Source organism: Arachis ipaensis, chromosome B4 (assembly GCF_059453495.1).
Source record: "Arachis ipaensis isolate K30076 ecotype BB chromosome B4, ASM5945349v1, whole genome shotgun sequence".
Classification (NCBI taxonomy): domain Eukaryota; kingdom Viridiplantae; phylum Streptophyta; class Magnoliopsida; order Fabales; family Fabaceae; genus Arachis; species Arachis ipaensis.
Window position 1 is genome coordinate 106,388,047 of NC_142439.1, and position 20,062 is coordinate 106,408,108.

Sequence of the window (20,062 nt, forward strand, 5' to 3'; positions counted from 1 at the left end):
ATCCTAATCTAAAACACTCTGAGGTTGCACAATATTTTAAGATAAAATGTGATTTAGATCTGAACAAGTCTTCACTGACTAGGGCTTTAGGACATGCTAGATGTCATTTATGCAACTTTAAGGGCTATTCTGATTCTCGATAACAAGTCTTATAACTAATGTTTTTATTGAATCAGGGCTTCATCCATGCAGTTAAGGAAGTATTTCCAGATGTCCATCACATATGTTGTGTTTGGCATTTATGGAAGAACTTTGATAAGCAATGAAAGGATCTCCAGCTTAGAAGGCTACTGTGGGATTGTGCAAGGTGTACTAGCCAGGATGGATTCTTTGAAATTATTAAAAAGATTGAGAAGGTTAATAAGGATGCTTGGGATTATTTGAACAAGTGGCCTAGAGACTGTTGGAGCCGGACTTTCTTCAATAATGCACTTAAAATAGACAACATCTGCAATAATGCTTGTGAAGTCTTCAACTCTAGGATCAAAGAAGCTAGAGCCAAACCTATTATCACACTCTTAGAAGAAGTTAGGATGTATGCATTGAGGTCTATAGCTAGGATCAAAGTCAAGCTTAATTCGAACATTGAAATTCTACCTCTAATGTAGTGCAATAGATTAGAAAAGATAAGGAAGGAGTAAAAAAATTGGGTATTTATGTGGTCTGACATAAACTATAAAAAATTCAAAGTTCATGGTTGGCGAACCAACATAGTTGTGGACTTGGGTAAGAAGCTCTACACATGTGGTTTCTAGCAATTGAGTGATAATATTTTTTTAACATGTTGATTGTTATCTTATTATTGCTATCCATGAGTCGCAATTGAGTTTATAGTTGGATTATTATTATTATCTTTGTTGTTGTGTTAATTCTGTTTAGGGATGCCATGTGTGCATGCTTGTGCTGCATTGGTAAGAGCAGATAAAAGACCGGATGAATTTTATCATAAGTGGTTGACTATAGAAGCATATAATGACATATATGCCTTTCATATCAATCCAATTCCAGGTCAAGCACTATGAAAAAAGTCACCATATAACAGACTACAAGCACCAAAATTTAGAAAGAAGCCAGGGCCAATTAAGAAAAAAAGAAGAAAGGATGCAGATGAGGAGCCAATGCAAGTGGGAGTAAGAAGCAGAAGACCAAGTTGAAAAGAATTTATAAAAAAGGTCACTTTTGTTATTGTGGTGAAGCATGACACACCAAAAGAAATTGTGCAAAGAGAGCTACTGATGAAGAGGCTGTTGCTGCTGTTGTAGAGGCTGCTGCTGCTGCTACAGAGGATGCTGTTGCTGCAGAGGCTACTACTACTAATGGTGGTGAAGGTCAAGCCAACAATTTTGCTCCAATTGGATCGGTAAATGGTGGTGAAGCCACCCCTGTTCCACAACCTCAAAGTGAAATCCAGCTTGAACTCAACCATCCTTGTCAGAAACTGATGACTCTCAACAGGTTCACAATATTAAATGACATTGATTTTATTAAATAATATTCTTATCAATTTTACTAACTATTTTACATGTTTCTGCTGATAGGTTTCATCCACTCCTATTAGGCCACCTGTAACACCCTAATTAGCCTAAGCTTTACCTCGCGTCGTAAAGCGAAGGTTAATCAGAGCTTACGATAGTTCTAAGCTCATACAATATATATATATAAGGGAGAATATAATGTAGAAGTCCGATGAAAGATATAGCTCAAAGTTAGGATTTAAAAGTGCAAAACGTACTAACGAAGCATCTAACTTAAAGCATGAGAAACAGGTGTGATATAAACAAGGATAATAGTATAATAGTGTAATATCATAAGAAATCTAGCCACGACTCGCGGAGTTTAAGCTGGCTAGCCATATACAAACCATACAGAAACCTGACAGTAAAAACAGCTTATACAGTTTTGTTCTCTCAAATACAAGCCTCTAGGCAAAACCAAAATATAAAAGTGAGAGACATATAAACAAAATAAACCAAAAAGACTCCAAAAGAATCCAAGATCCTCCGCTTCTGTCACCATTCAAAACAACTCACCGAGGTGGGTTGCGACCTGCATCTGAAAAACACAACAGAAATATGGTATGAGAACTGGAGGTTCTCAGTATGGTAACAGTGCCCAGTGATGTAGGATATAAGACCCCGAGACGCCAAAGGAAATCCTAAGCTCCATATCCATCACAAGATTCAAACTTAAGGCATACTAAAACAATTAAGCATAATTATATAAAACCTTAACATAAATAAACTGGGTACTACATCTTAGGGGAGTTTCTAATTTAAACCAATACCGCTGTCCCACAGCCTTCACCAGCCTACCCTCCATGCGATCCCATCGCCTCCGCCTTTCAAACCTCCTCAATCCCAGTAGAAAGCACAATTATATACAATGCAAGTAAAACACAAGTAGGAGCATAATAAGCAATTAATTCAAGTAGCAATTAGGCATGTTATACAAATAGGCAAACAATCTCAAGTCGGCAAAGCATATAAACTGATAGAAAATGCACATGATAAATGCCTGCCCTACTGGCTATGATATCACATTGTCGGTTCAACTACCAACTCGACACATCTCCGTGGAGATGTTGCCCTTCGGAATCATGGTGTGGGAACCCCCGAGATATAGTGCTCAGATCACTATCCAGGGTTTTGCGCCTGTACGCTCTGATGATCCGAAGGGATGCGAGCGGGATCTATTGCCACCGGCCTCACATCTAAGCGCAAGCAGGATGAACCACCGCCCTTACGCCGTCGCTGCTACCTCGACAGGCGGGATCCAACCTCGGCCCTTAGCGGGCGCATAGCGTCTCATAATCTCAATGAAAAGTAGTGCAGTGGTTTTCAAAAATATTTTTAATACAAGATGGATCCATCACTTCATTCAGAGCCCTCGACTCTTTTCAACCACTGTTCATTCACATTTCAGTTTTGAACTCAACAGTTCCTTAATCCTCATCTCATTTCTCAACCATTCACCACATAATATTAAACCACCTTCAGTACGCCAAAAACCTAGGCCTCCGTTTTCTAAATTTTTCCAAATAATATCGTCTAAGACCCTTAATATCCTTTCCCATTTTCAAGTATCCAAAAAATATGCCCAAAAGTCTTAAAAAAGTGTTATAGAAGCTTACAACCTTGTTGGGGAGGTAGAATAGTTGAAAACAAAGCGAAATTTGAGAAACAGTGCGTGTGCGGCCGCACAGGGGTGTGCGCGCACGCTCCTGAAAACTTGAAAATCTGTTCACTCACACAACCTGTGCCAGCGCCCCCAACAGACTGGCCTTCCCAATGTGTGCGTCCGCACAGGCCTGTACGTACGCACAGGTTGAAATTCTTCCTTAGATATGTGCATGCACAAGCTGTGCTAGCGCTGCAAATAGAACGTATTTCTCTGCCTGTGTGTGCGCACAGGTGTGTGCGTCCGCACAGATCAAAATTTACGCAGGTTGTGCGTCCGCACAAGGCTGTGCGTGCGCACATATCAGAAATCATAAAATTCTGCAACTTTGCAGAATTTCAGATTTTTCACACCAACTTTGAATGATCATAACTTCCTCTACAAAATTCTAAATTTTACAAACTTTATATCGATTTAAAGGGTTTTCAAAGATCTTTAATTCTAAATAAATTTCACCCGATTTTGAAAATCAGGGCAAAAGTTATAATCAGATAAAGTTCACCAAAAACTAACTTTTACCCAAAATTACAATTTCCACAATTCCTTTATAAAACACAACCAAGACCAAACCAAACTATTCCAAATTCCAATTCTCATCAAAATCAGCACCCTATGACATATTACACCAAGCTTACCACATATTTTTTCACTTTACCTCATCCTCAATTGCAACATTAATATATTACATATAATCAAACCGCATTAGCATTTTTCCAACTTTATTACTAATCAATCAACATCAATATCACATTTATCAACACAATTCACTCCTCCACTCCACAAATCATTCATCCTCATCACATCACTATCAATCATCAATATCAACTCAAAAATCATCATTTCATCAAACATCATCATAAAATAACATCCAACAATTCATCAACCATTCAAATCCAATCCTATCCTATGGGTCACTAGCCTAAGTGTCCATGAATATTATATACTACATAGAGGAAACCAAAACCATACCTTGGCCGATTCCCAATATGAACCAAATAATCTTTCAACCAAAATCCAGCCACCAATGTAACTCCAACAAGCACCAACAAGCTCCAAACTCACAATAATCAAGCTATATACATATAAATCACCACAAAATCAACATAGGGCTCAACATAAATCAAAAGTTCACAAGAGTTCAAAACCTCTTACCTTTTCCAACAGATTTGGATGTCAAAACCCAAAGCTAAGCAAGGATTAGAGTGAACCTAAACACCAAGAATCACAAAAACTCACTTAATCCCAAGCCCTAGATACCCAAAATTTTGAGGAGAATAACTGAGAGGGATTCGAGTTTTCCTTATCAGTTTCCTGGGTGGGTTTTGTAGAGCTCATCACAAGGAACGCGTAGCCGCTGACGGCACGCAAATCGGAGCACCGTAGCTCAAGATATTAGCTAGAGAACGAGGGGATGAATAGTACTCTTGGGGTTTCACTTATTCTCTTCAGCAATGTGTGGGTGTGTTTGAGTTTGTTATGAATGATTGGGTTCATTAATGAACCCTTATATATGTTGGGATTGGGCCCAACTTGGGTCCGGTCCAACCCGTTAGCGTTTTTAGCCCGTTTGGCCTAACTTCGGACCAAACCTTTAAAATTAACGCCCCGTTTTCCATTTCTATTGTTTTTCTAAGATTTTGGACTATTTTCACTTTTTCTCATGCGGTACCGGGCAGACTTGAACTGGTTCAACCGGTTCAACTGCCGGTTCACAATTTTTCACGGTTTTTTTGTAGAAAACATATTTTCTGACTCGGAAAGACCTACTGAGTCCAAAAATGATGTTTAAAACCTCAAATTCTCACTCTAACTTTTCGGAATCAAATTTGGGCAATTAATCACTTAATTAACCTGTTTGATTAATCGCGGTTCTTATATTCTCCCCACCAAATAAGAAATTTTGCACTCAAAATTTGAATTACCTGAGAAAAGCTCAGGATAATCCTTTCACATCTCAGACTCCAATTCCCAAGTGTGCTCTTCAACTCCTGCTCGCTCCCAAGTAACTTTAACTAATGGAACATTCTTTCCTCGCAGCTTCTTCACACTAGTGTCATCGATTCTCGCTGGCGTTACTTGGAAAGTCAAGTTCTCTTTCAACTCGACCGATTCAGGCTCCAACACATGAGTCGCATCCGACGTGTACTTACAGAGTTGTGACACGTGGAATACGTTATGTAGGTTAGATAGGTGAGGTGGCAAGGCCACTTGATATGCCACCGGCCCGAATCGCCTTAAAATCTCAAACGGTCCTATATACCTCAGATTCAACTTCTTGGTCTTGATTGCTCTTCCAATTCCAGTTGTCGGTGTAACTCTAAGGAATACGTGCTCTCCCACTTCAAACTCTAACATTTTCCTTCTCTAATCCGCATAACTCTTCTGTCTACTCTGAGCAGTTAGAATCCTTGCACGAATCTTCTTAATGTTCTCAGTAGTCTCTGCTATTAAATTAGAACCCAAAACACTTGCTTCACCAGCTTCATACTAACAAAGTGGAGATTGGCACTTCCGTCCATACAAGGCCTCATACAGAGCCATCCCAATGCTCGCATGAAAGCTGTTGTTGTATGCAAATTCCACCAATGGCATATAACGATCCCAACTCCCGGGTTGATCCAACACACATGCTCTGAGCATATCTTCTAACGTCTGAATAGTCCTTTCCGACTGTCCATCGGTTTGCGGATGATATGTGGTACTGAGACATAGCTTTGTGCTGAAAGCTCTTTGGAAAGCTCTCCAAAATCTTGAAGTGAATTGGGGATCACGGTCTGACACTATGCTCGACGACACACCATGAAACCTTACTATCTCCTTGATGTACAATCTCACCAACTCCTCCATAGAATAGTTTACTCAGATAGGCAGGAAATGAGCGGATTTGGTTAAGCAATCCACGATCACCCAAATCGCATTAAATCCCGACCTAGTCCTCAGTAAACTGGTCACAAAATCCATTGAAATTCCTTCCCACTTCCACTGAGGAATTTCATGTGGTTGTAGCATCCCCGACGGTCTCTGATGTTCTATCTTCACCTTCTGACATGTCAGGCACTTTGATACATGTTCTGCCACATCCTTCTTCATACCGGGCCACTAGAACATAGTCTTCAGATCGTGGTACATCTTAGTACTTCCAAGGAGAATAGAAAATCTGCTCTTGTGCGCTTCTCTCAATATATCTTGCCGTAACGTCCCAACATCCGGCACAATGATCCTACCCTTGAATCTCCACAATCCATCTTGATCCCATGACACTCTCCATTGCTTCCCTTGTTTGATAGCTGGCAACACCTTTGGTAACACGTTATCATTTTGATGAGCCTTTAGGAGTTCAGATTTAAAATCACTTGAGATTTGTAACTGATTTAAGCAAGCTCTTCCGGCATCTTCACCTATATCCAAGTTAAGATCCACAAACTTCTCCACTAGCTCCTCTTCCTTGATTCTCATCCAAGCTATTGTCAAGGACTTCCAACTCAAAGCGTCTGCCACCACATTTGCCATTCCAGGGTGATAACTTAACTCAAAATCATAGTCCTTAAGCAACTCCATCCATCTCCTCTGACGCATATTAAGCTCTTTCTGATCAAAGATGTACTTGAGACTCTTATGATCAGAAAAAGATGCTAAATCTCACTCCGTACAAGTGGTGCCTCCAGATCTTCAATGCAAACACAATCGCCGCTAATTCCAAGTCATGAGTTGGGTAGTTCACCTCATGCGGTCTCAGTTGACGCGATGCGTAAGCAACCACATTCCGGTGTTGCATCAACATGCAACCCAAACCCTTCAGAGAAGCATCACAATACACTTCAAACAGTTCATGCGGTTCCAGTAAGATCAAAAGAGGTGCTGAAGTTAGCTTCTGCTTCAAGGTCTGAAAACTCTCTTCACACTCCGACGTCCAAACAAAAGGCATTTCTTTTCTTGTCAACTTGGTCATCGGTAGTGCAATTCGGGAAAATCCTTCGATCAATCTCCGGTAATATCCAGCTAATCCCAAGAAACTCCTAACTTCTGTTACCGTCGTTGGTCTTTCCCATTCCATCACCACTTCTACCTTAGAAGGATCTACCGCTATACCTCCCTTGCTCACCACATGACCTAGAAATTTCACTTCCTCCTTCCAGAACTCACACTTCGACAACTTAGCATACAATTTCCACTCTTTCAGGATTTGCAGCACAATCCTTAAATGTTCCTCATGTTCCTTTGCCGTCTTGGAGTAAACTAAGATGTCGTCCATAAAGACTACCACGAACTTGTCCAGAAAAGAATGAAAGACTCTGTTCATGTAATCCATGAAAACAACAGGTGCGTTCGTTAACCCGAAGAACATCACCGTAAACTCATAGTGTCCATAACGCATCCTAAACACAGTCTTAGGAATATCATCCTCCTTCACCCTTATCTGATGGTAACTGGATCTCAAGTCAATCTTGGAAAACACTCTAGCTCCTTGCAGTTGATCTATCAAGTCATCTATTCTTGGCAGCGGGTACTTATTCTTCATAGTTACTTTGTTCAGTTGTTGGTAATCCACACACAGTCGCATTCCTCCATCCTTCTTCTTTACCAATAAAAACGGCGCTCCCCACGGTGACACACTCGGTCGAATGAAACTTTTGTTTAGAAGCTCTTACAACTGAGTCTTTAACTCGGCCAGCTCTATCTGAGCCATCCTATAAGGAGCAATTGACAGTGGTCCGGCTCCCGGCACTAATTCAAACGCAAACTCGATTTCCCGTTGAGGTGGGAACTCAGGGATATCTTCTGGAAATACCTTCGGATAATCCTTAACTACCGGAATCTGATCTAAGCCTTGGGTATCGCCCAAAGCGTTAGCAGTTAACAAGATGTAACCCTGACACTCTTCCCCACTACAGTGCACCACTACAAAGTTCAGGTAGTATCCCATGGCTATCACTACTCCACTCTCTCCTTCCGGCATAAATCGAATTGTCCGTTCAAAGCAATCCAACAAAACCCGATTCTTCAACAACCAATCAAATCCCAAAATCATCTCCAACCCAACCATTGGTAAATAGATCAAATGATGCATAAAATCTCTACCCTCAAGTTTGAAACCTACTTGTCTACAACCTGACCTAGTCATAAATGTCTGATGCGGAGTATGTACATGCAGATCAAAAGGTAACTCTGACACTTTCAAGCCTAATTCCTCAACTTTAGCAAACGAGATAAACGAATGCGATGCTTCAATATCATATAATGCTATTAAAGTCTTATCACCAAATAAACAAATACCTCTCATCAACAGATCTTCCTTGGAAGCATCCTTAGCATTCACAGCAAAAACTCGCCCCTGGTGCTGACTCTGACCCGCATTCGGGTTCTTCCCACGAGTGCAATCCCTCGCGATATGACCAGGCAGTCCACAGTTGAAGCACCCACTCTGACTTCCTCTTCCCTTGCCACGCTGAAACTGATCATGAGTGTTCTTCCTGAAACTACCTTGACTTTGATGCGCAGATCCTCCTCTCTTAAAGTTTTGACCCCTCGGGTGGTAATACTTGCCACGTCCCTTGCTAGTATTTTCTCCGTAGGCGTCCTTGGATGCCGCTACGGTCTTGGCATACTCCTCAACCACCCTTGCTTTGTTCACCAAGTCGGAGAAGACACGGATCTCCATAGGGGCCACAGCAGTCATAATGCTATCCTTCAAATCCCTCTGGTACTTAATGCACTTCCAGCTCTTGTAAGCCTCCGGGGCTCCCTGACACACTCAGAAAAATCTACAAAGCTCTTCGAACTTGCTTGTGTAGTCCGCCACAGATAGGGAACCTTGCTTCGGCTGCATCAGTTCCATCTCCTTCGCTTCCCTTGCAGATTCAGGAAAGTATTTCTTATAAAAGGCCGTTCAGAACACATCCCACGGAACATCAGCGTTCTGTAGCTGTAGCAAGCGACACTTTGCTTGCCACCAAGGCTGGGCCTCTCCCGCAAGCTGATAAGTGGCAAACTCTACATACTGATTGTGTGGAACATGTTGCGCCTGTAAAGCACGCTCCATGGCCTGGAACCAGTGGTCCACTTCAGTAGGATTAGTTGATCCTCGGAATGTTGGCAGATGAACCTTGAGGAACATCGCCAAGGTCATCGGAACTCCTCCCGTGTTATTTCCATTTCCCTCAGCATTATCATTGGCATTTCCTTCGCCATTCCCATTACCATTCCCGCTCCCGGCCGGTTGGCCTAACCTCTGCACAGCTTGCAGAGTCGCAGCAGCATTCGCTTCCATGGTGTTCGCTAAGTTAGCCATGGCCGCCATGAACTCGGCATGGTTATCAGCTGGTTGCTCATTCCTACTTTCCCGTGTACGTGTTCGACCTCGCCCGCGAGTGGCCATTAGGGTTCCTGTCTACCCCAAACAATCGATATCAAGGTGATCAGTCTCAATATCAAAAGTCTAGTGCTTCAATTATCCCAAACAGACACTCACAAACAAGCATGCTATGCATATATCAAATAGATAACCTAATAGCATCAAAGAAAAGATACACAGAGTATGCAATGAAGCACAATCGGTCCATCCCTCAGGCTCACAAGGATGAACCACTCTGATACCACTAAATATAACACCCTAATTAGCCTAAGCTTTACCTCGCGTCGTAAAGCAAAGGTTAATCAGAGCTTACGACAGTTCTAAGCTCATATATATATATATATAGGGATAATATAATCTAGAAGCCTGATGAAAGATATAACTCAAAGTTAGGATTTAAAAGCGCAAAACGTACTAACAAAGCGTCTAACTTAAAGCACAAGAAATAGGTGTGATATAAACAAGGATAATAGTATAATAGTGTAATATCATAAAAAATCTAGCCACGACTCGCGGAGTTTAAGCCGGCTAGCCATATACAAACCATACAGAAACCTGACAGTAAAAACAGCTTATATAGTTTTGTTCTCTCAAATACAAGCCTCTAGGCAAAACCAAAATTCAAAAGTGAGAGACATATAAACAAAATAAACCAAAAAGACTCCAAAAGAATCCAAGATCCTCCGCTTCTGTCACCATCCAAAATAACTCACCGAGGTGGGTTACGACCTACATTTGAAAAACACAACAGAAATATGGTATGAGAACCGGAGGTTCTCAGTATGGTAACAGTGCCCAGTGATGTAGGATATAAGACCCCGGGATGCCAAAGGCAATCTTAAGCTCCATATCTATCACAAGATTCAAACTTAAGGCATACTAAAACAATTAAGCATAATTATATAAAACCTTAACATAAATAAATCGGGTACTACATCTTAGGGGAGTTTCTAATCTAAACCAACACCGCTGTCCCACAGCCTTCACCAGCCTACTCTCCATGCGATCCCATCGTCTCCGCCTTTCGAACCTCCTCAATCCCAGTAGAAAGCACAATTATATACAATGCAAGTAAAACACAAGTAGGAGCATAATAAGCAATTAATTCAAGTAGCAATTAGGCATGTTATACAAATAGGCAAATAATCTCAAGTCAGCAAAGCATATAAACAGATAGAAAATGCACATGATGAATGCCTGTTCTACTGGCTGTGATATCACATTGTTGGTTCAACTGCCAACCCAACACATCTCCAAGGAGATGTTGCCCTTCGGAATCATGGTGTGGGAACCCCCGAGATATAGTGCTCAGATCACTATCCAGGGTTTTGCGCTTGTATGCTCTGATGATCCGAAGGGATGCGAGGGGGATCTATTGCCACCGGCATCATATCTAAGTGCAAGCGGGACAAACCACCGCCCTTATGCTGCCGCTGCTACCTCGATAGGCGGGATCCAACCTCGGCCCCTACCGGGCGCATAGCGTCTTATAATCTCAATGAAAAGTAGTGCAGTGGTTTTCAAAAACATTTTTAATACAAGATGGATCCATCACTTCATTTAGAGCCCTCGACTCTTTTCAACCACTGTTCATTCACATTTCAGTTCTGAACTCAACATTTCCTTAATCCTCATCTCATTCCTCAACCATTCACCACATAATATTAAACCACCTTTAGTACTCCAGAAACCTAGGCCTCTGTTTTTCTAAATTTTTCCAAATAATATCGTCTAAGACCCTTAATATCCTTTTCCATTTTCAAGTATCCAAAAATATGCCCAAAAGTCTTAAAAAGGTGTTATAGAAGCTTACAACCTTGTTGGGGAGATAGAATAGTTGAAAACAAAGCAAAATTTGAGAAATAAGGCGTGTGCGGCCGCACAGGAGTGTGCGCGCGCACGCACCTAAGAGTTTTAAAATGTGTGCATACGCACAGGGGTGTGCGTACGCACAGGTGTCAAAACTTGAAAATATGTTCACTCGCACAACTTGTGCCAATGCCCCCAACAGACTGGCCTTCCCAACGTGTGCGTCCGCACAGGCCTGTGCATACGCACAGGTTGAAATTCTTCCTTAAATATGTGCGCGCACAAGCTGTGCTTGCACTGCAAACAGAACGCATTTCTCTGCCTGTGCGTGCGCATAGGCGTGTGCATCCGCACAGATCAAAATTTACGCAGATTGTGCATCCGCACAAGGCTGTGCGTGCGCATATATCAGAAATCATAAAATTCTGCAACTTTACAGAATTTCATATTTTTAACACCAACTTTGAATGATCATAACTTCCTCTACAAAATTCAGAATTTTACAAACTTTATATTGATTTAAAGGGTTTTCAAAGATCTTTAATTCTAAATAAATTTCACTCGATTTTGAAAACCGAGGCAAAAGTTATAATCAGAGAAAGTTCACCAAAAACTAACTTTTACCCAAAATCACAATTTTTACGATTCCTTTATAAAACACAACCAAGACCAAACCAAACAATTCCAAATTCCAATTCTCATCAAAATCAGCACCCTATGACATATTACACCAAGCTTACCACAACACCAAAACTCTCTTCTAAAAAGAAGTTGTCCAAAGCCACAAAATCAACTTCAGAAAACTGCAATCTATCAGTAAGCACTCCACCTGCTACCATCCCACTAGCTAGCACTCCACCAGCAAGGAATTATCCACCTGATTCTATGACAGGTGCAACAAAGGGAACTGCTACAAGGCTTGCAAACTTCTTGAAGTTTGTGTCCAACCCTGAATTCACACCACCCAGAATAAAAAAATAAAATACTTAGATTATTATGTATATGAAACAATTAGTGTTTTTGTCCATCTATTTTGTTTGGATTATTTAATTTCAATATTGTCTTCATTAGGATCATATGGCTTTGTGGCCTTGTAAGGCCTTAATAATGAAAACTTTGACATCATGGATGAACAATATTTCTTGGTGAACAATATTTTGGCTGTTTCATAATATTATGGAAAACAATTATAATATGGATGAATGGATTAGTATTTCATATTATTTCTCAAATTTCCAAAATATGCAAGCACGATGATGTCGCTTACTTTAATTTGCATTTCTTTCAAAAAAAAAAAGACAGGTACAAGTCTAGGAACAACATATGCATATAACATGTCATTTGTTTTTGTCCAGATAAAATTGGCCAAATTACCTATCCAACTTTAAGAGAAGAACAACTCATATAATCAGCAGCATAAATACAAACACCAAAATTCTACCCATTTTTATAACCCTAACTTCAAACTCTAACCTTCCAAGTTTCCAAGCAATCTTCATCTTCTATTCTTTATTGTCAATTGAAGGGTTTGTTCTACCATCACATATTATCACATCTTCCAGAATTTTATCTATCCACAGAAACAACTCACACCACCTCTTACTTACAGGATACACCCACAAAAGTGAATCAGCCAAGTTTATATCCAGAAATACAACAAAAAATAACAACCATTTACATTATAGTTTGGACAACCAAAGAACGATCTCCCTGGGTTAGAATTCGTCCCTAACCATCGCAACACTAGTCTTGACCCGCACCCACATCATTTTAGCAAACGCGAATCTCTGTTTCTAGTTATTCTCCTCATAATGCTTTCAAAAGATCGTGGGTTGTTCGAGCTCCCAGTTACGTTGCTCGTGCTACCCATAACCGTGTGGCTTTGAAGATGGAGAAGCCAAGACAAGAGAATATAACTGAAGAGATGATAAGAGAGTGGGCAATGCAGAGAGTGATCTTCAAATTTGGGGATTAGGTTTTTTAACTTCAATTTAGGGACTAAATTGAATAAAAAAATTTTACTCATCCACGTCAGCTAGCCATTTCGTTGCCAGCGTGTCACAGAAGAGTCTAGATCAGTTTTCCGGTGGAGCCAAGTAGATGAAAATTGCTAGAAGCACGACTGTGGGTCTCGACATTCAACTTCAGGGATGAAATTAGGTAACTATTAAGCTCAGGGACTACTTTGAGACTCGAGTGTAACTTCAAGGGCTACTTTGAGGCTTAACTCCACCTTTTAAGGATAAAGCTTTTGCATATTGGCTATTGTTCCGAGGGTTACCAGAAACTGGGTTGCTTTTGGGCCTGAACGTAAAGTCTAGACTCTTTTTGAGGCAGCGTCTAACTTCTTCTGATATCGAGGTGCTGCCATCTGAGTTCCTCATGAGGAGGTGAGGGTGGTACCTGCAAGGGACTCCGATGCTTAAGTTAGCAAGGGTTTAAACAGGTTTTAAGTAGATTGGGTCTTTAATATACCTGAGGATGTTAGTATATTTATAATGGAAAAGATAACCACCTTTTAAAGTAGTTTCACCTTTAATGGTGGATAACTGTTCCCTTTTTCTAGAGAAGTTGTTAAGATCTTCCTTCTAGATAAGTGAGAGATATCTTAGGAGTTAGTTACTTATTGGAATAAGTAGAGCTGAACTACCGTCGTCGTACGAGGTCAGGTATGTGTAGTAGTTAGATCTCTTGAGTATGCTTCTATTCATTTTGCGCTAGGGTATGAACAGTGCTCCTGCTTGAGTCTGAGCTTTTTGAGGTCGAACTCGAGCATTTGTAGATCCAACTGGTCTATGGCAGATTAAAACATCAGCTCGAACAAACCATCTTCCTTGGAGCAAGGTTGGGCACTCGATGTGTTTTAAAAATCGAGACGTTACGTCTTTTCATAGTTTTGCGCACATTACTCTATGGCTACCTTGATAGCCGTGTGCCATAAATGAGGGGTCGCAAAATTACTCTTTTGCCCTTGGGGTCTTATAAATACCCAAACTCATTTTTCTTTCTTCTTTTTCGCTTCTTTTCTGAAACGTTTGCACTCAACGTTTTTTTCCTCTTTCAATCTTTTCAACTTTCTTTCGTGCAACCACTCTTGCATTCAAGATATCTTTATCTTGAGGCCTAGAAGGCCTTGCTCGCACTTTTGAGAGAAACGTTTGTGTTTTGCTGCTTGTGTGCTTCATTTCATTTTTCAATCAAGGTTGGTCTTCGCCTCTCCCATTTATTTTCTGCACTTTTGTTCTTGGTTGGATAATGTGCTTCTACTTTTGAATTCCTTTTTGTTGATTTGGCAATGATTCTTTGTGTATTTAATGGTTCTATGTTGTATTCGTTTGAGAATTTGCTTTTTTCTTGAACTTTTATTGTTGCCACTGAGAAATTGAGGGAGGGGGGTTTACTTTATGTTGCCCCCAAATGGTTCCATGTTTTCCATTGAAGATGGGACCATTTTCATATCTGTATGTTTGTTTGGCATACAAAGGGCTGCAAGAACTATATCGTTCTTAGTTGATGATGACCCAACCTCTTTTGATTTTGTGTAAATGCTTATGTTGTTATCCCTAGCATGCCAACTTGTAGTGATGATCTTCTTTTATTGTATTATAAGTATAGCTTTTATGTCTCGGTCAGTAATTCATAACAAGTCCTCTAAAGTCCATCTGACTTGACTTGGGTAGATATATATGTTCTTACTCACATCCCTGTTATTGATAACGAATATGTTGAAACCTTTCGTAAGCATCATAGGTTATGTTTAAATTGGAAGGATGAGAGAAGATACGAAATTGTAGTTGCCAATCCTGAAAAGAGGGTCTGTTTTTTTCGACTTGATAAGTCGGAGCATCATTTCATCTATGTGTATGATTGCATTTTCACAACATTAGAAGTTAGCCTTCTATTTTTCGACTTTGAATCTAAGGTCCTTAACCCTTCCCAACTACATCCTAATTCTTGAAGTTTCTTGAAAATATATCAACTTCTTTGTCGAAAACTTGACGTCCTTCCTTCTCTTAAGATCTTTTTTTTACCTTTGTCCTCACCAAACCTTTCAGCTCCAAGAAACAGGGTTGGATCTCCTTTCGAACTATTCAGAGGAGGAAGTTTTTGCCATTTTTATGATTATTTTCATGACTTTAAAAATTACTTATTTAAGATACATTCTGTTGAGGGTGTCCAACCTTTCTTTCCATGACTTTTAAAACGTGGCTTACCAGCTAAAACCTTTTGCCACGCTTTTAAAGTGTGACCTATTCCTTTGTCAAATTAAAAAAAATAAAAAAATAAAAAAATATAAAAATATAAAAAAATTATTTTTTATTGATTTACATGAATTATTTACTTGCTATTATAACCAGTGAAACATCTTAAAAATGAGTCTCTTAAACTTCCAAAAATTATTTAAAAAAGAATTATAATTCTATAACAACTAATAATTTAATTTCCTAGTGATCCTCTCACTCTCATTATTCAAATTTTGTAATTCTGCATTCAGTGATTCTATGGTATTTAAAAATTTTTTTGATTTATATTCTACCGCTTCTTTAGCAGAATAAAAGGATCACCTGACACGTCAACATTCAATAGTTCAATGCATTTGGGATAGTGAAAAGAAATAAATAATCACTCTTATAGCTAATAAATGATCAGTCGACAAAAAAGAATGAGAAAACCACCGAAAGCAAGGACATACTAAAATGTATTTGTGTAATAATAGCTATGAAAATAGGGATGACATAGCTTTCAAATTTGACAGCTACAATAAAAAAACGGGTGGAAAATCACTACAAAATAGAACAAAAATATAAGTGCTTCTACTGAAATAAAACATGAAATCAGAACTAAATAGAATATCCACAATAATAACAGTTAAGGCATAAACTAATGTGCTTCTACTCAATTGCTTATTAGACATAATTCATGATAAGGTTTAAGTATCCATTGTGTATATATATATATATATATATATATATAGAAGTTTTATGGTGGCATTAATTTTGGTGGTTAAAGATAACATAAATTTGACCAACAAATAAAATATTGACACATGATAAAAAAAAATCTAAAACTAAAATGATTCTCTCTTTTTTATAATTTTTTATAATTACTTTTATCAAAATAATTTTTTATAATTTTTTTATAATTATAAAAATAATTTAAAAATATTAAAATAATTTTTTAATTATAGTTTTGATTATTATTTTTATTTTTAAAAAATAATTTCTTATAATTATTTTTATAATTATTTTTATTTTTTAATTATTTTTATTATTATTTTTTTAATAATTTCTAAAAATAATACCAAAATTATTTTTTAAGCATTTTTATTATTATTTTTTATCAAAATAAATTTTTTTATAATTATTTTTTTTATAATTTTGGAAAACTAAAACTAAAATAATATCCTTTCTCTTATAATTTTTTATAATTATTTTTAAACTAACACCAAGAGGGAGAATATCATTTTGGTGTTAGTTTTTCGAAATTATAAAAAAATAATTATAAAAAAATATTTTTTAGAAATAAAAATAATTAAAAAAATAATTTTGGTGTTATTTTTAGAAATTACTAAAAATAATAATAATAAAAATAATTAAAAAATAAAAATAATTATAAAAAATTATTTTAGTAAAAATAATTATAAAAATTATTTTTCTTTAATAAATAAAATAATAATAAAATAATAATTATAAATATAATTATAAAATTATTTTGGTGTTATTTTTTTAAAATTATTTTTTATAATTATGAAAATAATTATAAAAAATTATTTTGATAAAAATAATTATAAAAAATTACAAGAAAGAGAATCATTTTTATTTTAGATTTAATTTTTTTATCATATGTCAATATTTTATTTGTTGGTCAAACTTATGCCACACTTAGCCACCAAAATCAATACCACCAAAGAACTTTTCATATATATATATATATGGTGAAGTCTCTGGTGACCAGAATATTAATGGCTAAAGATGGCTAAGAGTTGACCTTCAAATAAAATAATGACATCTGGTGGATTTAGTTTCACAACTTTTTAATATTCTGAAGGGTGGTTAGGAGTGTGCAATAATTACTAAAAAATTTATATTGTGGATAGAATTGTCATTTGAGGTTACTTTATGTGTTGTTGGGTCTTGAACAAAAATATTATTGGGCCATTATACAAAATAAAATTAAAACTGTTCAAATATAAGGTCTAATAATTTTTTTGGCATAATTGTAAAATAAAATTTATTTTTTCAATAATTTATTCCTTAGTTTGTTTATATTTCTCTAAAAAAAAATAATCGTAAAAAACATTATGATATCCTAAAAATTTTATTAAGGAACAAAATTAATATTTTTTTATGAGATATATTTGTAAGCTTTATTTTTTATATTTGTTTAAAAAATTGTTGGATTGTGAGAGTGTTCGTTTTTTTTAATAATTATACAAAAAATATAATAATGAATTAATATAAATATATTAATATATGTAAAATATATGTTATAAACATTAAAGTCAGCCACCAGTATAAAATATATATTAAAATATAAATACATATTTATTATCTATTATATACTATTAATTTTACAATCAAAATATGTCACATGTCACTTTTTTATTGCAATTAAAATCAAATTTTTCTCTCCAAAATTAAAGAGTTCTCTCCTCCTCTCTCTCTCATTTTCTCTATCTCTCTCATTTCTTCACTCATTCTAATTTGTCCATCAAAATGTACAACATGGCATTCTCTAATTACATTTAAACAAAATTAAAATTTTAAAATTGAATATAATTATATTATATATTATATTTATATATTACCAACTAATTTAATAACTAAAATGTGTCACATGACACTCTCTTACTAAAATTTAGAGAAAATATTTTCTTCCAAAATTACTAAATCTTCTTCTTACATTCTCTTATCTACCTCCTTTTTTTTCTATTTCTCTCTATCTTTCGCACTCTATATATAATTTATATTTTATATTAGAAATTTAACAAATTAAAATGTGTCACCAAATATTTTTTATTGTAATTAAAATAAAAAATTTTTTAGCTTCCAAAATTAACAAACTCCCACTCCCATTCTTCTTTTTTATCTTTCTCTCTCTTTTCTCTCATTCTCTATTTTTCTCTACCATTTTGTTCTACAAAAAATAAAATTAATAACATAATATAATTTAAATAAAAAATCTTATTATATACATATATTTTTATTTAGCTTTAAATTTTTACTGCTTATCTTTCTAATCTATGTTTATACTTTTTTTTAAATATTTATTGTATATAATTTAAAAAAATACTAATATTGTGATTAAAAGTTAGAATTGATATAAATCTTTTTATGCTAATATCTAATTATATTTTTATATATATAGAGTAACAAATATTATTTTTAAATAACAAGCATAAAAATTAATTATTTTTATTTGTGCAACAAACTTAATACCTAATTAAATATAAGAGTATACAAGTTAAATTCTTTCAAATTTTAGATAACGAATGTTAAAATTAATTATTATTAAAAAATTAAACTCTTTCATATGAAATACTAAAAAACTTATTGTTAATTTTGGAAGCTAAAGAAAAAATTTATTTTATTACAATAAAAGAATATTTGACGCATATTTTGATTTGTCAAATTACTAATATAAAATATAAATTATATATAGAGTGCGAATGATAGAGAGAAATAGAAAAAAAGAGAGATAGATAAGAGAACGTAAGAAGGAGGTTTAGTAATTTTGGAAGAAAATATTTTTTCTAAATTTTAATAAGAGAGTGTCATCTGACACATTTTAGTTATTAAATTAGTTAGTAATATATAAATACAATATATAATATAGCTATATTCAATTTTAAAATTTTAATTTTATTTGAATGTAATTAGAGAATGCTATGTTATATATTTTGATTGTCAAATTTATAATTAATAATTAATAATGATATATAAGAGAGATAGAGTGAGTGAAAAAAATGAAAGAGATAGAGAAAGGGTGAGAGAGGAGGGAAGAATTTTTTAATTTTGGAGAGAAAAATTTTATTTTAATTGTAACGAAAAAGTGACATGTGACATATTTTAATTAAAAAATTAGTAGTATATAATAGATATAATAGATGTGTATTTATATTTTAATATGTATTTTATACTAGTGGCTGACTTTAATGACTAATTTTAGTGTACACATACCAAAACCCTTTATTTAGTGAAGTTTTAATCTTGCATGGAATGGTTAATTTCATTGAAAAAAATTTCTACCGTAAATTTTATACAGAATCAATTCTGCAATCAAATCACAAAAATTTACTGAATGATTAATTTACAAAGAAAAAGAGATTACATTATTTGAATCTAAATTTTTTTTAAAAAAATTATGATTGTTTAGCTTGAATTTTGGTCTTTTTTTTAAATTTATGTTTTTTGATCTCTCTCACACACAATTATATATTGACATGTAATTTTTTTATATTATACAAAAGATAACTAATAAAATATAATGGCACAAAATATTTACAAAGACACTATTATCAAACATATTATAAACGATATTGTCAACCTATTAAAAAAAGCAAGAAGATACTTTTTAATTATTAAATTTTTTGATATGTTAATTAAGTTATTAGAATTTTATTAATATACTTAATTTTACAAATGTTAATATATTTATATTAATTCATTATTATTTTTTGTATAATTATTAAAAAAAAACAAACACTCCCACAATCCAACCATT

General features: G+C 35.6%; 2 protein-coding genes across 2 annotated transcripts; both read right to left on the minus strand.

Moving 5' to 3' along the window:
- Positions 1–5,124: 5,124 nt before the first annotated feature.
- LOC107636709 (uncharacterized) lies at positions 5,125–5,532 on the minus strand. The gene has a single exon (XM_016340201.1). It carries the CDS (start codon positions 5,530–5,532, stop codon positions 5,125–5,127), a length of 408 nt encoding a protein of 135 aa, XP_016195687.1.
- Positions 5,533–7,822: 2,290 nt separating this feature from the next.
- On the minus strand, positions 7,823–8,854 carry LOC107636707 (uncharacterized). The gene has a single exon (XM_088484740.1). The coding sequence runs from the start codon at positions 8,852–8,854 to the stop codon at positions 7,823–7,825; it is 1,032 nt and encodes a 343-aa protein (XP_088340866.1).
- Between the last annotated feature and the right edge of the window lie 11,208 nt (positions 8,855–20,062).